Below are 26724 nucleotides of genomic sequence, written 5' to 3'. Positions count from 1 at the left end.
GAATTGTAGTTGTATAGCAGTGGGTCAGTCGGGGTTCTTCAGAACCAACAGAATATATATACTTGATACACATACTAACAGAGACCGAGTGAGCTGCTTGGAGGGGGCAGGAGGGATCACATATATGAAGGTGGTCCCATCAGATTATAAATGGAGATGAAAAATTCCTGTCACCTAGTGACATGGTAGCTGTTGTGACATTGTGGCGCAAAGCCTTACTTGTGTTGTGGTGATGCTGGTGTAAACAATCTACTGCACTGCTAGTGGTGTAAGAGTATAGCTCTTTGTGGAAGTACACTCTATGATGTTCACACAAGGATGAAATTGCCTAATAATGCATTTTTCAGCACATATGGCCGTCATAAAGTGGTGCACGACGATACTTGAGTAGAATAGGTCATGAGTAGAATTGCTAGATCATATGTTTAGTAAGAACTGGAGCATTTTTCTAAAGTTGGTACCCTTGTTTGCTATGACCAGAATGTATGACAGTTCCTCACCAACCTTTGGTATTGTCAATGGTTTAGCTATTGTGGTAGAGTACACTGATATGTTAACAAGGTTTAATTTGCATTTACCTACTAACTAGTGTTATTGATTTAAGATCTTTCTGTTTATTTTTGGTTTTCAGCAATTTTACTATACTCGATGTCAGCGATGTTTTTGTTTTTACCATTATTCTGCGTTGGTCGTACAGTGCATCTTGAATCTGTGGCTTGATGTCTTCTGTTTTAGAGAATTCTCAGCCATTTCTTTTTCAATCTTTTGTCCTATTTTTCTCTCCTATTACTTGCTATGACTATTCACTTTATTCTATTTGTCTTTTATTCTCTTTTCCAAGTTCTTTACACTTTTATCTCTGTGCTCTAGTCTAGGTATTTTCTTCTAACTTTTGTCGTTCATTGATTTTCCCTATAGTTTGAAAGCTATTGAAAGCTTTTTCACTTACCTTTTATAGTTTTTATCTTTCCACTTGGTTCTTTTATGTAGATTTTAGTTCTTTGCCAACATTCTTTTGTGAATATGATACCATATACCATAATGATTTAAAATCTTCTCATATGGTGCCAGTATATACTCTTCTAGGTCTATTTTTATTGTTTATCTTTTATGTTGGTTTTTGGTCTTACCTTGCTTTCTCTTGCCTGATTATTACTGGCTGAGCGCTGTATACTGTATATGAATAATTGCAGGGATAATTTGGAGTCTGGATAATGTAATCTTCGAGCGATGATTCATTTTTTACTTCTGGCCTACAGCTCTCGGGATACTAAATCCCAGATCACCTTCATTAAATGAAAGGCTATACTTACAGTGGTGGGCAAAAGTAGGATTACAGTTTAATATGAATAAATAATGCAATGCTTAATAAATAAAAATACAAGAATAAACTCTGGGATTCACGTACTCACAACTGTATACCCACTTTTGCCCACCCCTCTATTTGAAGCTGGGTTTTCAGGTCCCTGCTTCCTGTCCTCCTTCAATGATTGACACATCCATCCAGTGACATTTCTTTGTTCTATTTTTCTCTTATTTAAATTAAACCTGTCAAGTGTTTACTATTCCCATGCTATTAACTAATTTCTAGGGTGGCTTTTTTTTGGCCAATATATTTGACATACCTATGAATACTCTCGGGAAGAAACTTTTGTTTGTTTTTTTTATCTATTTTAATTCCTTTGGAAATTCTCCAAAGTGAGTATACAGATCTCTCCCAATATTTTATGCACCCTCTAAATCAGGGGAACAAAAAATAAAAGTTTATTTTTATTGCTTATTGTTCATATCATTGACTATAACAATTATTATTATGGTATAATATTAAACATGATGCACATACATATGCTAGTAACTTTAAATCTGTCTTAAATTTATTGACTTGTTTAACTAGTATGAATTATCTTGTATAGCTCAACAGAAATAAAAATTATATTTGAATCTTCTCCACTTTCCCCTGAACTAGATTTGTCATTTGACATATATGAGGGTCAGATTACTGCATTACTTGGACACAGTGGAACAGGAAAGAGTACATTGATGAATATCCTTTGTGGCCTATGTCCACCTTCTGATGGTGAGAATTTTCTGACATAAAAAAAAAACCCTTACTTGTTTTATTTTAGTATTGTTAACTAAGATGTCACAGCATAATTATCCTTGAAATATGTACGATCGATTTTTATCAATGATTTGGAACCAACTTTTGTGTCTATAAAGGTGTTTTATCTTTTTTTATTATACACGTTTGTTTTTAATAGGAAATTAAAAGCGATTCATAAAGTAAAAAGGTTCTAATTTTGTACCTATTTTATCAGATAGTGTATTTTTCATTTTCAAGGAAGGATAAATAACTAATTACATGGATATTAAATGAGCCATACAATGCAAATATTACATATTTCAGGTTGAGAAAATAGATACAGGTTTCTAAGTATGTGACAATAGTTCAAAAGGAAAGAATAATAAATGGCAATACCATTTCCTACAATAGAATTTTAAGAACAATACCTCAAACATATAATTGTTATATGTGATTGCCCTGTAGATCAGAATTCAATATGGCAGTTCCATATTTCCACAATAAGCAAAGAGTAGTGGTATAATATTTTACTTTAGGAAAGGGCCAAATTTCCATATATTGAATCTGAATCTTTTAAATCATAGTTTAATGTTTAAGCTTATTTATAATTGTGTCACTTTGTATTCATATCTTAAATTTATATAAGAATGTGCAATTTTTGTTATGAATCTACATTATCACATTGATTTAATAATTCGTAAGTGGTAAATATTTGTATTCAGTTTATGTAAGAAGAAACTGGAATTCAGATTGATTCCTGCTAGTTAGGGGAATGTTTTTATCTCTTTGTTCTTTCCACTATTGTGTAATGCCTGGAAATGAAGGAAGATTGTTACTGAAATATCAGTGTGAATAATACACCAATGAAGCTTCTGGTTCCTTGCGCTTTCCACTATGTAATATGTCCTGGAGATGAGGGAAAAGGAGATTGAATGATAAGTGGAAGTAAATCACCGACAGAATGGAAATGAGGGTGCATTGTATTTTCCAAATTCATATTAATTCTTACCTTATATGTCTGATATACAATTAACTGAATTATTAGTGTATATAGTAAACCACATATACTTTTAATACTCAATATATTTAATATGAATGTATATATTTTGGTTTTAGGGTTTGCATCTATATATGGACACAGTGTCTCAGAAATAGATGAAATGTTTGAAGCAAGAAAAATGATTGGCATCTGCCCACAGTTAGATATACACTTTGATGTTTTGACTGTAGAAGAAAACTTATCCATTTTGGCTTCGGTCAAAGGAATACCAGCTAATAATATAATACAAGAAGTATGTTATTCATATTGAATTCATTACTTTTATTCCCTGTAAATTAGCAGCCTTTTGTAATAAAAATATGCTTGAAAATCTCAGTAAAAAACCTATTTTGATTCAGTAAACAAAATCATTACAGAGAATTCGAATTTTGAGCATGTGTAAAACTGTCCTTGTTTCATCTGGAGGATACTAGTCTCCAATATAGGTATTTCTTTTCTTTCTTTCCTTTCACATCATCTCCCCCTACACACACAGCCTTTGCCCTGATCCCCTTCCCCACTACCCAGGAAATCACACGAAAGTCAAACAGACCTTTCCTTCAGGAACCTTTTTATCTGTTATTTCAAAAGTACATATGAATATATGGCAAAATTAAATTCTGCACTAAAATAACATTTTAAAGCTTGATATTAAAATTGGAACACTTAAAAACTAATAGCGATAATTATGTAAATGGTGTACTTTTAAAAATAACTGTTCATGTTTTGCTTTTACAGGTGCAGAAGGTTTTACTGGATTTAGATATGCAGGCTATCAAAGATAATCAAGCTAAAAAGTTAAGTGGTGGTCAAAAAAGAAAACTGTCTTTAGGAATTGCTGTTCTTGGCAATCCAAAGGTAAACAAATATTGTGTCACTGGTGCCATAAATTTAAGTTATGCTAAATAAAAATATAGGTTGTAGAACGATGTATATACACACACATTATGAAATTTAAACATGCACAAAATACTGTATGTTATTATAAATGTAATTACAGTAATAAGGTTTTAAAATTGAAGTCAGAAAGATACATAACATCTTTACGATAGTGGTCACCACTGGGAAGAGGAATGGAATGGGCGGTCTTTAGTTATAGCCATGAAGTTTTTATTTATTTTTTTAAAAAAAGATCTGAGGAGAATATGGCCAGGAATAATATTTGTTAAATTTCACTGGTGGCTATAACAGTATTGCTCTATTATTCTCTAGAATTTACTGTATATCTGTGATAGCTCATAATAAAATTCTTAGAATAGTATGAAAAGAATTGTTTCGTTTTTCACTGGCCTGCTGATGTAATTTTGTATGTGTCTCTTTTGTGCTGTTCTCTGTCCTTATAAACACAGAACTAGCTGATAAGATCCTTTGCAAAGTGCTAGAAAACTGCTAGATACATGCCTACAGCTAGGAGATCCAGGGGTCCCTACCATCCTGTCACTTTTGCCCTTGCTGCTGCAGCCAGGGATGGCTCTGGGTTCTGGCTTTATGTTCATTTATCTTTCTCCCAACCCTCACCACCATGTTTCTTGAAATTGAAAATATGCTTAAAACAAATTGCTTCTCTAACAAGCAACTGTTATATTTACAGCATTTGATTGTTCAGATAAAAACAATCTACTTAATGTTTTGTTTTAAATTTATCTGATTCTTATTACACTTATATCTTACATTATAGACATTAGTATTTTATAATTAAACCAAGTAAAATATTCATGTGCCAAACCAGTAACTTTAAAATCTATGCTCACATGTGAGCGAAAAACTCAGAACTAATAGAGTTCCGATTGGAGATAATTTGAAATGGGGAAGCCTTTATGTTCACATAAGTTTTGTATATTTAGTTTTCATGAGGATTCCCTGCCCTCCCCTTGTCGTTTCACACAGATACTCTTGCTAGATGAACCAACAGCTGGAATGGACCCCTGCTCTCGGCATATTGTTTGGAATCTTCTAAAATACAGAAAATCTAATCGGGTTACAGTGTTTAGTACTCATTTCATGGATGAAGCTGACATTCTTGCTGGTGAGGTTTTTTACTTTTATTTTTAAAGGATAAGGTCATGGGGCCAATTGGGAGATTGGACATAGAGGAGTCAAATTTTGAGGAATAAATAAGGAAGCTGGTGCTCTTAAGAAAGGTGTAAACATCTTTTAAAAGTTACGTATTTTTGTATTGGAGAGGCCCTCAGACTACTCAAGTTTTAATCATTTGCCGGGAGAACTCGCAGGACTCAGCATAGTCACACTCATGCATATATTACATGAAACTGACAGATACAAAGCAAAGTAAGCAACAGGAAAAGGCACCTGGGGCAAAGTCTGGAGGAAACCAGACACAAGCTTCCGAGAATCCTTGCACGGTGGCGTCACACAGAATGTGCCCAATTTATCCAGCAGTGAATTGTTAGCAACACGTGTGAATTGTCTTCTAGGAAAGCTCATTAGAGACTTGGTGCCCAAGGTATTCATTGGGCACTGGTCACATCGGCACCCTCTGCCTAGCATGTGCCCAAGTTACAGATTCCCAGGACAAAAGCAGATGTGTAGTATAATCTACGTTGTTTGTAAAGTTTAGGTACGGTGAGCACCCTTATCTGTTCTGGGGATGGTGGGAACACTCCTAAAATCCATGTTTCCAGACTCCAGTTTAAAGGGCCCCAACATTGTAAGCAGGCTATTTAAAGAATAATAGTTCCAGGTCTGCTATATTAACTGGTTTCTGCACAAGTCTCAACACAAACACATGTATGAAAAAATTCAACACATTTTTAATAACTGACCAAGTCCAAGAATTTGAAATTCTAGAGCATCCTCTTTCTGCTTATAATATAATCTAATGAATTTGGCATGTCATTCCTTTTTTTTCAGTAGCATCTTTGCTAAAACAACTAACATTTTGTTTCTGTTGCTTTTTAAAAAAAATTATTTTTCTTTATTGACTAAGGAAATCATCAAAGTGCTTGCATAGTAAGTCTTAGGAAGAGTCTGCGATACATGGAGCAGTATTATGAAAATAGACTCAAGAATTAGACTGGTTGGGTTCAATTCCAGGCTTTGTCATTTAATATGTGAAATGTGGGCAAATTGTATAGTTTCTCATTGCCTCAGTGGTCTCGTCTAAAAAGCAGGTGGTGATAATCTAGTGCCTTCCTCATAAGGTGGTTGTGATAATTTAATCGATTAATACATTGGTTCTCACATATTAATCCATACAATATGAATGCCAGTTATTAATGCTCTTACTAACTTAAAAATTGAAATGCAAATCTCTGTTTGCAGATAGGAAAGCTGTTATATCACAAGGAATGTTGAAATGTGTTGGTTCCTCAATGTTTCTCAAAAGTAAATGGGGGATTGGCTACCGTCTGAGGTATCTATCCATTCTTTATTGGCTCTATTCTTTATTATATTCTTGATCTATTGTTGTACTTAGGGCTTGCCCTAATGTGCTTTGGACAGTTTTACTTTTTTGGCACTCACTTTAAAGCATTCAGAGTTTACTTTTTGGTTATTTACTGAGTAATCATAAAAAAATTATGGGTTTTTTTTTTTTGTTTTCTCTAGCATGTACATAGACAGATACTGTGCCACAGAATCTCTTTCTTCTCTGGTTAAACAACATGTACCTGGAGCTACTTTATTACAGCAAAATGACCAACAACTTGTGTATAGCTTGCCTTTCAAGGACATGGACAAATTTTCAGGTATTACCTACTTGCAGTTTCTTGGGGGTTGAACCAGGATCTTGCATTAGGAGTAGGTTTTGTTAGTTTACTCTTTTACTTTTCTGTGTGATATTTACATGCTCCCAGGTGCCCAGAGTTAATAATCTGTTTCTACTTTATTTTGTTTTAGAAAATCAGAAATGCTATTAGCTAACATGTTTCTCTTTTTTACAAACAGCATGCAAGAAACTGTAGTATATTAACTTCGGTAAATAATTGTGTTTGCTTTGTTGTCAAGAAATAAAGAAATTGCTCTATTTGTAGGCTTCAGAATAAGATGTGTGTGTGTGTGTGTGTGTGTGTGTATACACTTACATATATATACATACCACATGTATAATTATGTCCTCAAGTTCTTTTCCCTTTTTCTTGATTTCATGATAAAATACATTATTATATGTTAAACCATTGAGTTATTTTTATTAGTTTTTCACTTTGTAATGTGGAACTGAAACTCAATCTCTTATATCTGTTTAGGGACCTCTTAAGAACCAAAAGGATATTACTACTGTACATGTGTTATGCAGAATTCTCATAGCGTTTATCTCATAATCAGATAGAAATTTATTGTTAGTTTAATTGGGTTCTTTCAAGAAGTAAAACAGAATCATTAACTAACTGGATTGAATTACCTATGCCAACTTAATGTACCCTGCCTGTCATTCTGTCCTGTAAAATATTTCTTTTCATTTATAATACGATAAATATCTAACACGTATATTTCCATAAACATTCCTTGGGGCTCTTAGTAATTTATAAGAATGTTAAATTGGGGACCACTGTTCCAGCAGAGTAAATTTAGACACATCCTATTTTAAAACAATATTTCAGAATAATTCATGACAGTATGCTTAACTATACAACATTCTTTTATATCTTTCAGGTTTATTTTCTGCTCTAGACACTCATTCAAGTTTGGGTGTTATTTCTTATGGTGTTTCCATGACGACTTTGGAAGATGTATTCTTAAATCTAGAAGTTGAAGCAGAAATAGACCAAGCAGGTAAAAACAAAAGTAACAATACATTTTAGGGAGAGGGATTAGATTTGTTCATCTTACAAAGTCATTCATCTAAACTGTCGAATTAGTAGGATGCCAGGACAGCCAGGTTGTATGTAAATACTAGTTTATGCATTACTCCATGCCACTCTTCAAATTTTAAATGTTTACTTATTTTTAAAATGTAGCATAAGTCCAAAAAGTCATCTTTGTGGCTCTCATATGGAAGCCACTTTTCATCTCTTCTTTATTATTTTTATCTGTTTGAAATTAAGTCAGTTATAAAAATAACACCTTGATTTCTATATTCATTGATTAGTTTTGTCAATTCTTGATCTAATACAGTGATTTTCAACCTTTTTCATCTCATGGCACACAAATTAATTACTGTGGCATACCAAAAAGTATATTTTTTACCAATCTGACAAAATAATAGGTATAATTTTGATTCATTCGTTCTGGATGGCTATTGTTGTATTGGTGTTGTCATTTTTTTTATTTGACAGTCATCATGTATTACATGTTTTTTTTAAAAATATGTTTTTATTGATTTTTTAGAGAGAGAGGGAAAGGGATAGCGAGATAGAAACATCAGTGAGAGAATCATTGATCGGCTGCCTCCTGCATGCCCCCTACTGGGGATCAAGGCTGCAACATTGGCATGTGCCCTGACTGGGAATCAGACCCGGGACTTCTTGGTTCATGGCTCAATGCTCAACCACTGAGCGACACCAGTCGGGCAGGTTTTGCACGTTTTAGAAAATTCTTGTGGCATACTGGTTGAAAATCATTGCTCTAATGAAATCACTCATAGCATGTCTCTTTTGTGTCTGGCTTCTTTTACTTAATAGTAGGATTGTAAGATTCATACTACTGTATTTGGACAGTAGTTTGTTTACTTTCATTGTTTTATCCTATTTTATTACAGGAATATTTCACAACTTATTTATCACCTTTGATAGCCTTTGGGTTCTTCCCACTTTATGGCTGTTCTGGATAGGGTGATAGTTAAGAATATTCTTTTACATGTGTTTCAGTGAACATATGTACATATCTCTGTTGGGTTTATGCCGGGGTCCAACCCCAGCAGGTCCAGGGGTCCCCAAAGGTGTGGACGGAGTCGGCGAAGAAGGAAGGACACGGAGACAGCGTTCAGTTGATCAGCAGCCTAGCCAGGATCTCTAGCCCAGATCTCCAGCCAAGTTCTGGTCTGGATCTCCAGAGAGGTTCTGCTTCGGATCTCCAGCGAGGTTCTGTAGCCATGTTCCCTCGCTAGGTTCTTCAGCCAGGTTCTGTCTGAGATCTCCAGCCAGGTTTGGTCCAGGCTTTCCAGCCAGGCTCAGTGTCCAGGTTCCAGTCAGGTTCTCCTGCCAATCTCTGTAGTCAGGTTCAGTCCAGGATCCCTTGCCATGTTCTCGCGCTAGGCTCTGTCTCTAGGCTCTAAGGCCAGTCCCTCTCCAGGATCCTCCGGCATGGTCTCTCCAGCACAGTTCTTCTGTCTCTAGGCTCCGTGTAGATTCTGTCTTCTTGATTCTGTTCTAAGTTCTGAGTGTTTCTGTCTTGTTACAACTGTATTTATACCAGTTGATTCAATCCTATCAATCTCTATTACAAAGGTTAGGGCGTTTCTTATCTCCATTCCAGGGAGAAAAGATTATGTAGCTTAAGCATGATTGTTCATAGTTAAAGGGATTAATTACCCGCCTGGCACTTAGTTGAGGGGTTTTATTCCCTCCCTAACTTCAGGGGAAAATCCCTACCTGGGGATTCAACCTTTCTCGGAGAGGTGACTTTGGTTAAAACACAGCGCCAAGAGGGTGAGCAAACATATTAAGAACCGTATGCCATATATGCCAGGTCCCTTGAAACAGCAAGGATGGACCGGCTCCCAGCAGGTTTATACCTAATAGAATTTCTGGGGTTGTAAGCTATGCATCTGTTCAGTTTTAATAATATTGCCAAAGAATATGAGAGTTCCATTTGACCTACGTCACTGCCAGATGTGTGCTGCTTTAACATTTACCTGCTTCAGAAAGATTTTCGTTATTTTAAGGAATGGATCATCATTTTCTATCCTTTCGTTTTGGCAAATAGATTATAGTGTATTCACTCAGCAGTCACTTGAGGAAGAAATGGATTCAAAATCTTTTGATGAAATGGAGCAGAGCTTACTCATGCTTTCTGAAACCAAGGCTTCCCTCGTGAGCACCATGAGCCTGTGGAGGCAGCAGGTGTATACAATAGCCAAGTTCCATTTCCAAACCTTGAAACGGGAAAGTAAATCAGTGAGATCAGTGTAAGTATAATCACTCTTCTGCCTGATGCGTTGTTTTGAACAGTACAAATTGGATTTATTACCATCTTAATTTTAAAAATATAGACATATCTAAATAATCTCCGTAGTTTTGGAAGATTAAAACTAATTTCTCATGTCAGAAAAAATATGCTTACAGTAATTTTATCGAATACCATTAGAGCGTTACCCTTTTTTAAAAAATAGCATTTTTTGGCCTCATTTATAAAGTGAGGAAGTGACATGATATATTCAAGTTGTGTAATTTTTGAATTACTGTCATTGCATTTAAATTTTACTCTGCATTCATATTTTTCACAATTGTTTTTGCATCTATTACTAATATTTATAGTAAATAGATTTTTTTTTATAATAGGGTGTCTGACAATGAAAAATGTTAAAAGCATGATAATCCAAGCTCTCTCTACTCACTTGTGATACCTGTTACACATAATCTAGAGCTATTTCGCAGGATAAGATAGAAGGATGTCTGCCTTCCAGGTAGAAGGGCATTTTGAATGGGTAATAAAATTATGTAGCAGATCAGCTGCAAGTGATGATGCTGATCACAGACTCCAGTCCATCTTGCTTTGCCTGTAGAGGAACGATGGGAGTTAATGTGGTTAGGATGACATTTCAAAGATCTGAGGCATTCAAAATTTCACTTGTATTTTCATCGTCTTGTATGTAAAATATTTTTGTATTGTACATTTTTCTAAAATATAAGGACAGTAAGTAGTTAAATAGAGGTAGGACAGGTATTAGTTCCTTCAAGAGAATAGAGGTGTAAATGTGACATAACTTCTGGTTCTTTAAAGTTGTAACAACAGGTTTACATACCCTATATAAGTGGTGTGATCTAAAATGCACTTTTATAGCTTTTAATTTTGTCATTGACTGTTGACTTTCTGCCCATATTGTCCTGAAATAGTTAGAAATTCTATTACCTTTCAAGTTTTTCCTTTTCTTTCTTTTTTTAAATGAGTACCTTTTAAGTAACATGTGAAGGAAGATTTTAAAAAATAGTTTTACATATTAATATACCTTGAACTGTATTTTTTTCCCTTTCAGGTTGCTTCTGCTTTTAATCTTTTTTGCAGTCCAGATTTTTATGTTTTTGGTGCATCGCTCTTTTAAAAGTGCTGTGGTTCCGATCAAACTTGTTCCAGACTTGTATTTCCTAAAACCTGGAGATAAACCTCATAAATATAAAACAAGTCTGCTTCTTCAAAATTCTACTGGTGAGAGTGTGTGAAGGTCTGTGAATGTGTGTTGGTTGGGGCACGGGGGTGAGGGGTAAATATAGGTCAGAGATGTGGATTTTAGAAATGTATGAAAGGTAAAGCATGTTCTGTCTGCACAAATCCAAATTAAAACTCCTTATTAATGCTGAGCAATATGTTGCAGGTAAGAAATTTTGGTTAACGTATAGGTGACAGTTTTTAAAAACATTCTAACTTATACAGCTTATAATCACAAGTTTCTTTTTAATAATAGAAACATTCTCAGAGCAGCATGTTTCATCTCATAATTTATGATGAGCCAAATAAACTTCAGAATTTGAAAAGCCCTCTTTAGAGTTACTGCATATAATGTTTATGAAGTTATCTACCAAATAGAAATGTTTAAATTTTTAAGGGTTATCTGAAACATTCGAATTAAGAAAAAAGCACCTTAGATGTAAATATTTATAATCAAATACATTACATTTGTAATGCATATTTTTGGATTTGCTATTGAACATTCTTATCACATAATTTTCAAATATGAAAGAATTTTTTAAAAAACATATGGCTGAACAACGGGCAGAATAAAAAATACTGATGTAGGATTCTGCTTTCCAACAAACATTAATTCATATATGATCAGTTATTTCTACAACATCTATGTACAAAGATAGTTTGTGGTCCCCAGGGTCTTGAAGAGAAAGTTGAGATTAACTAACTGGCAAACTTACAGCAAACCATAGCCTCTTCATTTGCTTATCTTGCTGAAATATGTTAGAAATTTTCATTTCATACAACCCTTTCTATACTTATAAACTCTTTGAGGTTTAACATCTCCCAGCACTTCAGTTATATTCTAATACCTTTCCTTTTTTTTTTTTAAGAATCGTTTATTGATTTTTACAGAGAGAGGAAGGAGGGGGGAGAGAGAGAGAGAATGAGAGAGAAAAACATTGATGCTAGAGCATAACATCAATCAGCTGCCTCCTGCACACCTTTGAGCCCCAAACCTGGGCATGTGTCCTGACCAGGAATCAGATGGTAAGTTTTCAGTGTCTTGGATGACACCCAACCAAGCCACCTGGGCCAGGACTAGTATATTTCCTTTTGATTCACTATTAACTGAAGAACTTTGCCCAGGTTTAAAATAATAATCATAGTTGGAGATGATTATAAATTACTCTTAAAATCATCACTATTAAAATCTGGTTTTCAGTTTATTATGCAACTTTTATTCTTTCGGAAGAAAAATGCATTTAGTGATAGAAAACTACTTTTGAATAGAAAGTGTTATGTTTTGCAATTTTTTCTTTTATTAGGATTCTTGGGCCTTAAGATACATTTCATGTTGCTAAATTATAGTACTGCATGGAGCCTTATACTCTGATGTTGTGACTTTTTTTGTATATTTGGGAGTTGTACATGTATCTCAAAATCTTTCTGCTTTCAGTTCACTCTCAACTGTTCGGCAGAAATTCTAGTATCTCCAAAGTTTTGTTCCTTCTGTTAGTATTTCGGTATTTCTGGAGTTGTTTACACATGTATCCCGTATTTTCCTAGGCCTTGCTTTTGGTCCTAAATAAAGCCATGTTTCCTTAAGGAACCACTGGCTTCTCTGTGTGTAAATATCGGTTGGTATCTTACCCAGCTTGCAAAGCTTTTTGTATCACAGATGATACAGTTCCTTCAGTTATAATACGCTAGTAGCTCTCTCCTCAGGAGTACAAGCCGCCCTGGCAAGCTGGGGATGAGAGAACAGTTAGAGCACAAGATAGGAATAAATGTAGTCTCACCAAGATCACTATTCTCTGACACCCAGGTTTGGTGCTGAGCCGGATCCACCCTGCTATACTGCTTAGTTACTGATAGTGTTTTCCTTGATTGGCTTCGATTGTTATCCAAGTCACATTTGTCCTTCTTGAGTCCTGGCTATTGTGATAATGGAATATTTTCATTATCAGGCATGTTGGTATGAATTTTAAACTTAGGTGTTAGTTTTTCCCTTGGCTCCAGATAATTTAAAGACTGTAGCTGGAGACCTGATTATGTGTTTTCTTACTTTAAGGTAGTTAAGGCAGTCAACATTTATAAAACTTGTCTGTTTGGAGCACCCAGAAATCCTCTAAGGAGTAATGTTCCTGAAATTCACACCATGATTTCTTACCTTTCTGAGCCCACAGGTTATCTTGATACATAAAATTGCCAGATGGATTTTATTGTCACTAACCAAATTTCAGGAACGATAGAATTTCAGTGTGAGTAATAGTCTTAGCAGTAGCAGCAGCTAAAAGTTGCACAGTCACCTTCAGGTCCTGTGCTCAGGCTGACTGGTCCAGAGCCAGTGTTCTTAGCCAATGAAGATAAAATACTTTTTAAGGAAGAGGGGGGCTCGTTCCAGTGTTATTAAAAGCCTGTATCTGTTGTCATTTGAACTGATTCTTTACTATTTGCTTTTCCCCTAACATCAGACTCAGATATCAGTGATCTTATTACCTTTTTCACAAACCAGAACATCATGGTGACGATGTTTAATGACAGTGACTATGTGTCTGCTGCTCCCCACAGTGCAGCTTTAAATGTGATGCATTCGGAAAAGGTAAGGGTAACATATGGGAGGAATACCCATTGGACTGTTAGGAAAGGTTAAGATATTTCCTCTAAAATTAATCATTTGCCGATTTGGCCTCATTAGGCTGAAATTAGAATTTGCTTTTGGAAATAGTAGCTGTGTTTATTTAGAATATATTTTGTGCCCTGATGGGTGACCAATAAATAAAGCTTAAAGGAATTTAATTTTATGTTACATTTTTGTTTAAAATTTCAAAATATCTGTAGGTTCCAAAACAGGTTGTCTTTGTCATTGAGTATAATTTCTATGATTTGCTGAGTAGCTTTTAGTACAGTTAATGAGAATTAGCTTTGGGGATGAGAAAAGCTTGGTATATAGCAACAATATATCCATTTATATTTACATATATTTACATATGGTATGTAATAAGTCTCTCTTTTCCAACTTGTAGGACTATGTATTTACAGTTGTTTTCAACAGTACTATGGTTTATGCTTTGCCTGTATTGATGAATATCATTAGTAACTACTACCTTTATCAGTTAAATGTGACTGAAAGCATCCAGGTCTGGAATACCCCATTCTTTCAAGTAAGCAAATTAAAAACTGTGAGTGAGTGTGTGTGTGTGTGTGTGTACAATAATAAAATGTGAAGAAGTTCATCTTGTGACATCTCCTAGCCCTCGTAAAACTTGAGTTGGGTATGGTTTACATCTGGGGTTAGGAGTCCCTAGTGTTAGTTTACTTTAGGATCAAGGTGTTCTATGATGGTGCGGACATTGTTGTAAAGTTTAAGTATTTTTTATATTAATCATAGACAAGTTAAGATAATCTTAAAATGAATATTGTTCAGCTAAAACCTGGTTACTGAGGTATATTGAAAGAACCTTGAGAAGTCACCCAGACAATTCTTGTAGGTGGGATTATTGGTTAGAAATATGAAAATGAACTTGTCTCCAGAAAAATACTCAACATTTTCTCATAGTCCTTATGTTTCGTTTTTTATATGTGGAAAAATAAATGGACTAATATCTTTCTGTAATAGCGTGTTCCATTCACTGTTTTTTAACAGCTTTATTGAGATGTACGTCATATACCTTCCAATTCACCCATTTAAAATGTACAACTCAATGGTTTTCATTGTATTCCTAGGGTTATGTAACTATCACCACAAATCAGTTTTATATTTCATCACTCCCCCAAGAACCCCTTGTGCCTCTTAGTTCATCACTCCCTCTTTCCCCTACCTCCAGCCCCAGTTTGCCCCCAATCTGCTTTCTTTCTTTATGATTATATAATCTACACCCCAAACTTCTTTTAGTTGGCTATAATTCTTTGCCATATTTAAATGGAAATCACATGGAAGATTAATTTAGTACTCCTCTTGTTATAGTTATACATAGGTATGGGGACAAAGTAACATTAAATTTGCATTTTAAAAAGTTCACTGGTGCTCTACCTGGTCTGGCTCAGTTGATAGAGAGTTGGCCCATGAACTGAAGGGTCCCGGGTTCGATTCCAGTCAAGGGCACATACCTCAGTTGCAGGCTTGATACCAGCCTTGGTCAGGACTCGTATGGGAGGCAACTGATCTATGTGTCTCTCTTACATCGATGTTTCTCTCTCTCTGACTCTGCCCTTCTCTTCCACTCTCTAAAAATCAATGGAAAAATATCCTCAGGTGAGGATTAAAAAAAATTTTCACTGGCACCAGGGTAGAGAGGGATTTCTGTTTGGAGAATTGTGGAGGGAAGAAAGTAAAAAAAAAAAAAATCAAATCACAGATTCTTTTACTAAGTAGCTTAGATGACAAGTGATGGAGTGTCTGAGTTAACTCAGGGGCAGTAATAATAATGACAGAGGGAAGGAGATGTTAAAGAAATGTGTGGCGTACTCCATCATTGCTTGGAGCAATGAGGGTCCTTTGGGACCTCTGTGTGGGAATATAGTCCCCCTTGCTTGGGACAAAAGTTCCGGGTTACCTAGGAAGTTGAGCTTGGGTACAACTTTTTCCCACTGGAGAAAAGTAGGGAGTGAAGGTCCCCGCTGGCTTACAGTCCAGGCAGCCTAATGAAGGCTTCCAACATCATTCTGAGATGGTCATGTTCATTGCATAAGGCCATTGGTGGGTATGCTAACTGCTTTTCAATTTTATTTTTAATTAAATGGTGAAGCTTAATTTATATGCCGTATTATTGTTTTGTGTTGTAGATAAGATAATGGAAGTACAGTGATTTGCTCAGGATCTGGTAGCTTTTTAATAAGTGGCAAAGTTGGTAGCTCACTGCCTGTTAACTTGGCCATCTGTTCTTTTGTATAGACCAGTGGTCGCCAACTGGTGGTCTGCAGACCGCTGGTGGTCTGTGAGGTCCGAGAGGTTGGCAACCGCTAATATAGACTATGCCTAGGATGGTTTTCCTAATGTGTTTCTTCAGAGATTTTGATAATCTTTTAGAAAGTACTAAGATGTATCAAATGATTCTCAGTTCCATTTCTTATTCTACGGTTGTTTTTCAGGAAATTACAGACATTGTTTTTAAAATTGAGCTGTATTTTCAAGCAACTTTACTTGGAATCATTGTTACTGCAATGCCACCTTACTTTGCCATGGAAAATGCAGAGAATCATAAGGTAATGACTCAGTGAAAAAAATTACAAGTATAGTTTGCTAATAAGAAATCACATTAAAAAATAACCTCTTTTGGCCCAGCCAGCGTGGTTCAGTGGTTGAGTGTCGACCTGTGAACCAGGAGGTCGTAGTTTGATTCCCAGTCAGGGCGCATGCCTAGGTTGCAGGCTTGATCCCCAGTGTGCAGGAGGCAGCCAATCAATGATTCTCTATCATCATTGATGTTTCTCTCTCTCTCCCTCTCCCTTCCTCTCTAAAATCAATAAAAAATATATTTTTAAAAAAACACACATTTTGCATGAGTACAAGACTTATGTATACTTATTTCAGGAGTAAGAAGATGGAGTATAAATACATTTATTATTATAATTATAGTAATACAGGGTGGGGCAAAGGAGGTTTACAGTTGTGAGTACATGAAACACAGTTTATTCTTGTATTCTTAATTTTGTATTTTCTATACAATCAACTGTAAACCTACATTTACCCTATCTTGTAGTAATAACTGTATTACTCAAATCCTTGCCTCCTTCTTTAAAAGTTGCATCCTTTAATTCTTAAACCTTGTGAGGTTTTCTGTGACCCACTTTATAGGTCAGGAAACGGAGGAAGGAGGTGTTCATAGAATGTGTGCAGGTTGACTCATCTGGGTTCAGTAGTGGATCTGGGAGCTGGCTGTGATCCTTATGTTCTTAATTGGTGCACTCCCCTTTAACCTTTAATGGAATGTGTTTGTTGTATAAGGCATTTAATTTGATGGTAAGTGAAAAAAAGAAAAAGCTTGAAAATTATTGTCATTACCAGGGCCTAGAAAAAATTGCTGTGTACAGAGGATTTTTAGTTTTCTTTCACATTTTCTGTTCCTTTCTCTTTTTAACCTCCTCCATCCAGCAGATAGATGCAGGTGATCTTATACAGTTTTTGAGCTTTTACAGTCAGAGCCTTCTACTTGTCCACTCTGCTAGACTGTCTTTTTCTTACTCCTCTAATCAAAATTCTCATTCTCTGGGTTCTTAGTTCAGTTCTTAGTTCAGTTCAGTTCGTTGTCTAAAGTAATTTACACAGTGTGACTAATAATGAGGTTAAGCCTCATCTAAAACTAATACACGTGTCTCAGGAGACATTTAAAAAATATACTCAATTTTTCTGTTACGCATGTTCATTATACTAATTTAGAAAATATAGGAAAGTATAAAGGAAATAAAAACTATCCATAATCTCTACCACTCAAGGATAAAACTTACTAGACAATTGCATTTTTCTTTTTTGTTTCCACTTAAATGGTTTTTAATTCAGATTTTTATTTTGAGGTAATTATGGATTTATATTGGTTGTAAAATATAATATAGTGAGATCTACGTTCCCTTATCCACTTAACCCCAATAAAAACATCTTGCAAAACTATAGTACAATAGAAAGCCAGGATATTGACATCAAGAGACAGAACAGTTCTGTCATCACAAAGATCCCTTCTGTGGCTTTTTCAAGCCCACATGCCAACCCTACCCCCTCTCTGACCTCTGGCAACCACTAATTTGTTCTCCATTTCTATAATTTTGATGTTTCCAGAATAATTAAATGGAATCACAGCATATTTTCTTTAGGCATTGGTTTTTCTCACTCAGCATAATTCCCTGGAGGTTCATTCAAATTGCACACATTAATATTTCACTCTTTTTATTGCTTGGCAGTATTTTATGATGTGGATCTGGATTGTTCCAGTTTTTTACTATTATGAATTAAACTGCTGTGAATATTTGTGTACAGGTTTTTGTGTGAACATGTGTTTTTGTATATCTGTGATAAGTGTCCAAGAGTAAAAAAGCCCAACAGTACAGTGCTATGTTGTATAGTGATTGAAAGTTTAGTTTTATTAAAAATTGTCAAACTGTTTCCCAGAGTGGACATACTGTTTGACATTCCCACCAGCAATGTACGAATAACAACAGTATCCAGTTGGATTATCAAAAATAATTATATTTGACTTGGTTTATGTTTTTATACTTATATTGGAATGTATAGTTGTTATAATTTATTGAACACAAAAGTCCTTTTTAGAAAGATCATTTCTCCTCTTTTTTTTTTTAAATTGATTTCAGACTGGAAGAGAGAGATAGAAACATCAATGATGAGATAGAATCATTGATTGGCTGCCTCCTGCACGCCCCCTAGTGGGGACTGAGCATGTTCTCTGACTGAAAATTGAACCATGATCTCTTAGTTCATAGGTCTATGCTCAACCACCGAGCCACGCTGGCTGGGCTCCTCTTCGTCTTAAACTCTATGTTACATGCTTCCCTTACCTTACTCTCTGGCTACTTCTTTCATATAATACTTTTATTAGGAGTGATGTTTATGTAGATGACAGAATCAACTGAATAAAATTGTTAGGAATTTTGATTTGTAAAAGATTTTTAAAATTCAAATTAAGTAATGAGAGCATTAGAGAGTTAGAAAAACTATCATCATTTAAGTTACTCTTAGTGCTCATGAAAATGCTGTTTAGTTGTAGGTGCTACAGAAGAGTATATAAAAAGCTTTTAATGCATTATCTGTGCAGTTTCACAATTAAGCTGAAAGCCCTATGTAAACCCACAGGGTACTTGGCAGTTTATTAATGTTTTCATAAAAGCTCAGTTTTTTAAAGTGAGAGTCCCTTTTCTTGTTTAAAACACACCTTTCCATGTATTTTCACAAGCAACCATGTTTTGACTACTGTGATATAGAATCACTATTATACAGCTATAACCCCAACAACCTTTGTTTTATTTTAGTTTTGTGTTTCCTAGAAGCACTGCTGTAACCCGATTCTGAAGATTTTATTGAAGTATTGTTGTATCTCAGAAATAATGATCTAAACTAATATCCTAATGGAATTTATATTATTTGTAAGGAGGGCTTTTATTACCTACAAACCTATAATATAAACTTTTATTGTTTTGTTGATGTAAAATTAAGAGTTCTGCAATAATTTGCTAGAAATTTTTGTTTGTTTGCAAAATGTTTAAAATTATAATCAATTTCTTCCTTTCTTTTTTTTAGATCAAAGCTTATACTCAACTTAAACTTTCAGGTCTTTTGCCATCTGCATATTGGGTTGGGCAAGCTATTGTTGATATCCCCTTTTTTTTTATTCTTCTTATTTTGATGCTTGGAAGTTTATTTGCATTTCATTATGGATTATATTTTTATCCTGTAAAGTTTCTTTCTGTGGTAAGTTAACATTATTTGTACTCATTCTATTTGTAAATAAAACACTACTTTAAAAAATGAAGTCTTTCCAAACATGATAATCAGCTGGATATTAATATTTTTATAGACAGTAGAACCAGTTCCTATTTAATCATTGTATACTAGAGGCCCAGTGCATGAAATTCGTGCATGGGTAGGATCCCTAGGCCTGGCTGACAATCAGGGCTGATTGGGGCCATCTAGCTGCCAGCTGAGACCTTCCTTCCCTGGCTGCCGGCTACTGGCTGGGTCCTTCCTTCATTCCACACCGCCCCCTGGTGGTCAGCGCACGTCTTAGTGAGCAATCGAACTCCTGGTCTCCTGGCCGAACTCCTAAGGGGACACTTTGCATATTAGCCTTTTATATATAGAGAGAGAGGCACAGTGCACGAAATTATTGCACGGGTGTGGTCCCTAGGCCTGGCTGGCAATCGAAGCGCAAGTGTCTGGTGTGGAAGGGCAGGTTCCAGCTGACCTCTGGGCCCTGGGAAGCCCCTGGGCCCCTGCACCCCCCCCCCCACCTGAGTCGTTGGGCCCCTCCCAGCTTCCTCAGCACCTGGGAGCTGGGCAGCAGCCCCACCCCCCACCACCACCACTGGTCACCATCTGTGGGGCAATCACCGGGGCATTCAGGCCCCTGCTCGCACCCGCCTTGGCCTGGTGCCACCTGCTGACCTCCACCATCCTGCCGCAGTCCCACTCATGAGGGCCCAACAGGGCTGGCAGCACCTCCAGTGCCACCTGTTGCCAGTGCTGCATTGTCGATGCCTGCCATGTTTTGTGCTGCCTCCTGGTGGTCAGTGCACATCATAGTGAGCCGGTGAACTCCCAGTTGAGGGGACAGTTTGCATATTAGGCTTTTATTATATAGGATGATACCTGTAATCAATGCGATTTCTATTGCTATAAATAAGTTAAAAGCAATGACTTACTACCATTATAAAATAATTCCTTGACATTGAAGTAGTCTTTTATGTAGACTACATACTTATGTGTAATTAGAATTACTCAAACAGTCCTTCCTTAAAATGTCTTCCTTATCTCTGTGACTGAAAATAATTTCACAAGGAAGCTCTTTTATTTCATACTTTAAAATGTGGTTTAAAATCCTAAGGAAAAGTATGGTTCGTATTCATGTTCACATGTACATGACTTACTAAACCTCTTTATATGAATGATTTATACTAGGAAAACGCCAGGTGAGGTCGGAGTTGCTGAAAGTAAACCCTGTTTTGCCAGAGATCATACTGATCTTACATGTTAATTTCTGCCTTATAAATTAATAAATGTTTTCCTTAAAAATTACAAAATGCAAAAAGTTCTGTATCTTAAAATGGTAGCTAATAGTTGAGAAAAAGTTGTAATTCAATTTATGCCTTATATTTTCCTTAAAAATGTGTAAAATGCACTAAGTGCTATATATTAAAATAGCTCATTGAGGAAAAATTTTAACCAGTTAACCTGTGGGTTTTTTTTAAAATAAGAGTATTTTTCTTGGCAAAGAAAACTTCAGTTTAAATTAATTATTCAGGATTGTGTTAATTAGTTAAAAGCCTGAGTTTCTTGATGTAGGAGCAATGTGCATGGTAACTCCTCAAGTAACCACACTTAGTTTGTGGAGTGATTTGTAGAGCAAGAAAATTTGAAGAATAATTATTCCATAATATTTTAGTATTACTGGTAATTTATATTTATGTATTTCTAGTTATTCACATTTTTATATAAAATTTTGTATTTTTGTTTTACAGGTTTTTTGTCTTATTGGTTATGTTCCATCAGTTATTCTGTTTACCTATATTACTTCTTTCACTTTTAAGAAAATTTTAAATACAAAAGAAGTTTGGTCCTTTATCTATTCTGTGGTAAGTTACACTTTATATTATTTCATTTCAACTTTTCATAGCAGCTTATTTGAAACTCATGTTTTATACCAGAGAAAAGAGAGTCATGAGCTCTTTCAGGATTAAAGTGTTACTGTATCTATTGTAAGTACAGGGTTAGATAGATAGCTGGCAGCATCTTACTGACTATGTGTTTGTCTTCTGCATCATCCACTCTTTGAAGGGATGGGTGATACTGAAAGCATTTAAGAACTGCATGGCAAGGAAGCCAGCTAAAAGCAGCTGGTACCAGTGTATCTGTGCTTCCTGGCTAAGTATCATCTGTGGCTCCATGTTTTACTAGAAGATTGAAAATATAGTTAATGTTGGGTATGAAATTTCTAAATACTTTTCATTTGCTTTCTTTTCTTTTCTTTTTCCTTTAGACAGCGTTGGCTTGCATTGCAATCACCGAAATCAGTTTCTTTATTGGACACACAGTTACAGCTGTTCTCCATTACACCTTTTGCATAGTCATTCCAGTCTATCCACTTCTAGGTTGTCTGATTTGTTTCATAAAGGTAGGTCTGTTAGGTGTTTTAATGTTTAAAAAGCATAACTAGTACCTAATCTTTAAGGTCTTAGTTCTTGTATTGAAAATAGTAAAACAAAAACAAAAACACATCATGTTAGCTGCTACTACTTGATTTAAATGTTATTAATGAAGCAGTTTAAAATCACTATGGAATCTTTTAAGCATGTTTTTAAACTTAAAGTTTCAAAGGAGAATGGCTATGTCCAATACATGTTCTGTGATGCTCCAAATGGCATATGTACATAAATTTATAAGTATGATCTGACTTCAGTTAGTATTTGGGGAGTTTTTCAAGGATTTAATAATGTATTGTCCTATAAAGGCATAAGAGAAAATAAAGTGGAGATTTTCTTCAAAGAAAAAGAAAACCACAGGTTAGTTTTATTAAGCCCGGATAGTTGAAAAAAAAATTCCATGTGATTAAAAAAAAAATTGATGAATTATTGATGTACGATGACTGCTGATTAATTCTACTCACTAATCTCTTTGCTCCCCCCTCTTACATCTCCCCCCCGCATTTTGGGATGGGGAAAATTTAATCTAAGTACAAATCATAGCTATTAATAGTAGCCAACTTATTTATACAGAGTACATGTTTGCTGAGCAAAATACTTCCCCCCCACACACTTTAATCCAAATATTTCTACACATTGCAGCTAAAATAAAACTATGACAACACTTGTGAAACCAAATGCGTGGGGTTTTTCCTCACATAAAGCAATACTTAACTACCTGCAGTTAGCACAGACTACACAGTTTAAGGGTTCAACACTTAACACTGTCCCCCTCCCCCCACTTCAGATGCCAATTACAAGTTGTGGGTCCCCTGTTACTAATCCTTCTGTCTGAGTTGGCTACAAACCCCATGGTTCTATGACCCTTTCTCAGGCTCAGTAATTTGCTATTATGGCTTACAGAACTCAGGGAAACACGATTTCCTAGTACCAGTTCAGCATAACAGATATGACAGCATAACAAATGAACAGCCAGGTCAAGAGATACATAGGGCGAGGTCCAGAAGGATGCCAAGGTGCAGGAACTTTTGTCCCTGTGGAGTTTGGAGTGTGCCACTCCTTAGCACTTGGATGCACCCATCAACCTGAAAGCTCTTCAAACCCCCTGTTTAAGTTTTTAATGGAAGTTCCATTACTGATGGCATATGACTTAATCTCCAAACTCCTTTCTCCTCCGGAGGGGTTAGTGGATGGATGGGACAGAAAGTTCCAGCCTTTTAATCACTTGATTGGTCATCCTCCAACAGTCACCTGGCCTAGATGGAAATGGGCTTTTTTTAAATAACAAAAGATACTCTTGTCACCTCTAACACTCAGGAAATTCTAAGGGTTTTAGAAGCTGTGTGCTAGGAACAGGGTCAAAGATCGAATGTCATGTCCCAACATCACAGCAGCATATACATTTTCAATAATTTCTGTCTTAGATTTCTTGGAAGAATATTCGAAAAAATGAGGAAACCTATGACCCATGGGACAGGCTTTTGGTGGCGGTTATATCGGTAAGAAATGACAAAAATGTTTCTTTGTTAGCATGCTACCTTGAGAATGTGAGGGGGCGGGTGTGGGCTAGAAAGGGTCAGTTGGGGAGGAAGGGAACATCTGTAATATTTTCAACAATAAAGATTTTTTTTAAAGTTGTGAATAAAAAAAGAAAATAATCATTGGGTTGGGCCAAGGCCAGGTAGCTCAGTTGGGTGGTGCATGGTCCCATACACCAAAAGGTTTCGGGTTCTATTACCAGTCAGGGCACATACCTAGGTTGTGTGTTTGATCTCCGGTTGGGTGTGAGTGGAACAAAACTGATCCCTGTCTTTTGCTCTCTTCCTCTCTTCCTCTTTCTAAAAATAAGTAAAAACATATCCTTGGTTAAGGATTAAAAAAAAAAAAGAATGAATAGTTTGGTTGTATGATTTTAACTCTTCTTAATTTATATCCTCTTGCATAAAAAGTCAAGTGTGTTAATACTAGCTAATGTGAATTTCGATGGTCCTACCTTTTATTCACTGAATATATCTATTTTAACATCCTTGGCTTTTCATGTTAATTCTATTTAATTATGATGCTGGCTTCTTGAGAGTCAAAAACAAAGCTTCCTTTTTTCTTTGTACTTTATGAAGCTGACGACCAATAAACTTTACTGAGATAGAAATAAAATGTATAGAGATAGAAAAATATGTGAAGGATTTTCTTACTAAAAATCTTCCTTGGCTTATAATCAAATCTATTTTTAGCTGATAAGACGTGCAAAAAAATTGCGGTTAACTTTTTTGGTGTTGGTAAGGAAACTTATGTATGTGGTCTTTATTCTGTTGATAGAAAAAAAAGAGATTCAGTCATGAGCTGTTCTGTGTTCTTCTTATAGCCTTACCTGCAGTGTGTACTATGGATTTTCCTCTTACGGTACTATGAGAAAAAATATGGAGGCAGATCAATAAGAAAGGATCCCTTTTTCAGGTCAGTTAAATTTTTTAAAGTTTTAATGTTTTTTCAGCATATTTACAGAGTTGTGCACCTATACCAGGGGTGGGCAAACTTTTTGACTCGAGGGCCACAATGGGTTCTTAAACTGGACCGGAGGGCCGGAACAAAAGCATGGATGTGCCCTCGACTGGGAATCTAACGAGCAACCTCCTGGTGCAACGGGACGATGTCCAGCCAACGTAGCCATACCGGCCAGGGCCTAATCTACTCTCTGTCTCCAAATAATAGACTTGCCAACTTTGACCATTCATATAAATGCAATCATACAATACATAGTCTTTTTTTGTCCGGTTCCCTTTTCTTAGCATACTGTTTTGAAGGAGCATCCATGTTATAGCATGTAGCAGTACTTCATTCCTTTTGTTATGCTAAGTAATAATACATTTTATGATTAGACCACACTTTCTCTGTTTATCAGTTGATGGGCATTTGAGTTGTTTCCACTTTTGGGCTATCATGGATAATGCTACTATGAACATTTGTGTTCAGGTATTTGTATGGACATATCTTCATTTCTCTGGGGTGGATGCCTAGGAGAGGAATTGATGGGTCACATGGTTAATGTATGTTTAACCTTTTGAAGAACTTACAGCTGTTGTTTTCTAAAGTGGTTGCACCATTTTCCATTAGTCTCCCCTTATATGTGGGGAATCCACTCCCAGGACCCCCCAGTGGAGGCCTGAAATCATGGATAGTGCCAAGCCCAATGTGTGTCCTGTGCTTTTTTTCCTATACATACATACCTTTTCACTGAAAGGAAGCACTTTTGGACTTCTCTTTGGCCTATCTGAATTGCCAGCATTGCTACTCTTGTGCTTTGGGGCACATTATTAAGTAAAATAAGATTTACTTGAACATAAGCACCGTGATACTGAAATAGTCGATTTGATAGCAAAGGGATGACTCACATCTCCAAGGAGACAGATTGGGATGGTGTGAGATTTCATCACGCTACTCAGAACAGCATGAAATTTAAAACTTATGCATATTTATATCTGGAATTTTCCATGTGATGTTTTTGGAATGTAGTTGACCATAAGTGCACGAAACTGCAGAAAGCAAAACTGCCTGAAAGGGGAGACCACTGTACATTGCCCTCAGGGATGCCTGAGGGCTCTGTTTCCTTCACATCCTGGCCAGTATTTTTTACTGTTTATCTTTTTAATTTTAGCCATTCTAGTGGGTCTGAAGTGGTGTTTCCTTATGGTTTTCATTTGCATTCCCATGATGATTCATGTGTTTCTTCCCTCTGTCGGTACTATTTCCGATAAGATAACTAATGACTCCCTCTTCATCTTGGCAAGTAGGCTCAGGTTATTTAATCTGCGGCCTTTCATGTGATTGACTTCTTTCTCATTCTTTTCTGTTTTTCCATCTGCCGGGAGCTGGTCCATCCTTGCTGTTTCAAGGGACCTGGCATATATGGCATACGGTTCTTAATATGTTTTCTCACCTTCTTGGTGCTGTGTTTTAACCAAGGTCACCTCTCCGAGAAAGGTTGAATCCCCAGGTAGGGATTTTCCCCTGAAGTTAGGGAGGGAATAAAACCCCTCAACTAAGTGCCAGGCGGGTAATTAATCCCTTTAACTACAAACAATCATGCTTAAACTACATAATCTTTTCTCCCTGGAATGGAGATAAGAAACGCCCTAACCTTTGTAATAGAGATTGATAGGATTGAATCAACTGGTATAAATACAGTTGTAACAAGACAGAAACACTCAGAACTTAGAACAGAATCAAGAAGACAGAATCTACACGGAGCCTAGAGACAGAAGAACTTTGCTGGAGAGAGCATGCCGGAGGATCCTGAGAGGGACTGGCCTCGGAGCCTAGAGACAGAGCCTAGCGGGAGAACATGGCAAGGGATCCTGGACTGAACCTGACTACAGAGATTGGCAGGAGAACCTGACTGGAACCTGGACACTGAACCTGACTGGAGAGCCTGGACAGAACCTGGCTGGAGAACCTAGCGAGGGAACATGGCTACAGAACCTCGCTGGAGATCCGAAGCAGA

General features: G+C 36.2%; 1 protein-coding gene across 4 annotated transcripts in view; it reads left to right on the top strand.

Moving 5' to 3' along the window:
• Positions 1 to 26724, top strand: part of ABCA5 (ATP binding cassette subfamily A member 5) — a 57014-nt gene that overhangs the window by 21509 nt on the left and 8781 nt on the right. For all 4 annotated transcript variants that reach the window (XR_009449345.1, XM_059671027.1, XM_059671026.1 and 1 more), the window contains 17 exons: positions 1967 to 2077; positions 3200 to 3375; positions 3861 to 3980; positions 5010 to 5148; positions 6405 to 6495; positions 6690 to 6829; positions 7734 to 7853; positions 9945 to 10146; positions 11215 to 11384; positions 13838 to 13965; positions 14390 to 14527; positions 16455 to 16568; positions 19609 to 19779; positions 21546 to 21659; positions 22064 to 22198; positions 23651 to 23725; positions 24589 to 24680. Coding sequence is in view for 3 of the 4 variants with exons in the window: in XM_059671027.1 (XP_059527010.1) it covers positions 1967 to 2077; positions 3200 to 3375; positions 3861 to 3980; positions 5010 to 5148; positions 6405 to 6495; positions 6690 to 6829; positions 7734 to 7853; positions 9945 to 10146; positions 11215 to 11384; positions 13838 to 13965; positions 14390 to 14527; positions 16455 to 16568; positions 19609 to 19779; positions 21546 to 21659; positions 22064 to 22198; positions 23651 to 23725; positions 24589 to 24680 (2236 nt within the window). In the remaining variant the exon portion in view is untranslated. The remainder of the gene's footprint in view (positions 1 to 1966; positions 2078 to 3199; positions 3376 to 3860; positions 3981 to 5009; positions 5149 to 6404; positions 6496 to 6689; positions 6830 to 7733; positions 7854 to 9944; positions 10147 to 11214; positions 11385 to 13837; positions 13966 to 14389; positions 14528 to 16454; positions 16569 to 19608; positions 19780 to 21545; positions 21660 to 22063; positions 22199 to 23650; positions 23726 to 24588; positions 24681 to 26724) is intronic.

The sequence above is a fragment of the Myotis daubentonii genome, chromosome 16 (genome assembly GCF_963259705.1).
Source record: "Myotis daubentonii chromosome 16, mMyoDau2.1, whole genome shotgun sequence".
Classification (NCBI taxonomy): Eukaryota; Metazoa; Chordata; class Mammalia; order Chiroptera; family Vespertilionidae; genus Myotis; species Myotis daubentonii.
The sequence above is the reverse complement of the archived record's forward strand: the minus strand, read 5'-3'. Positions and strand labels throughout refer to the sequence as shown.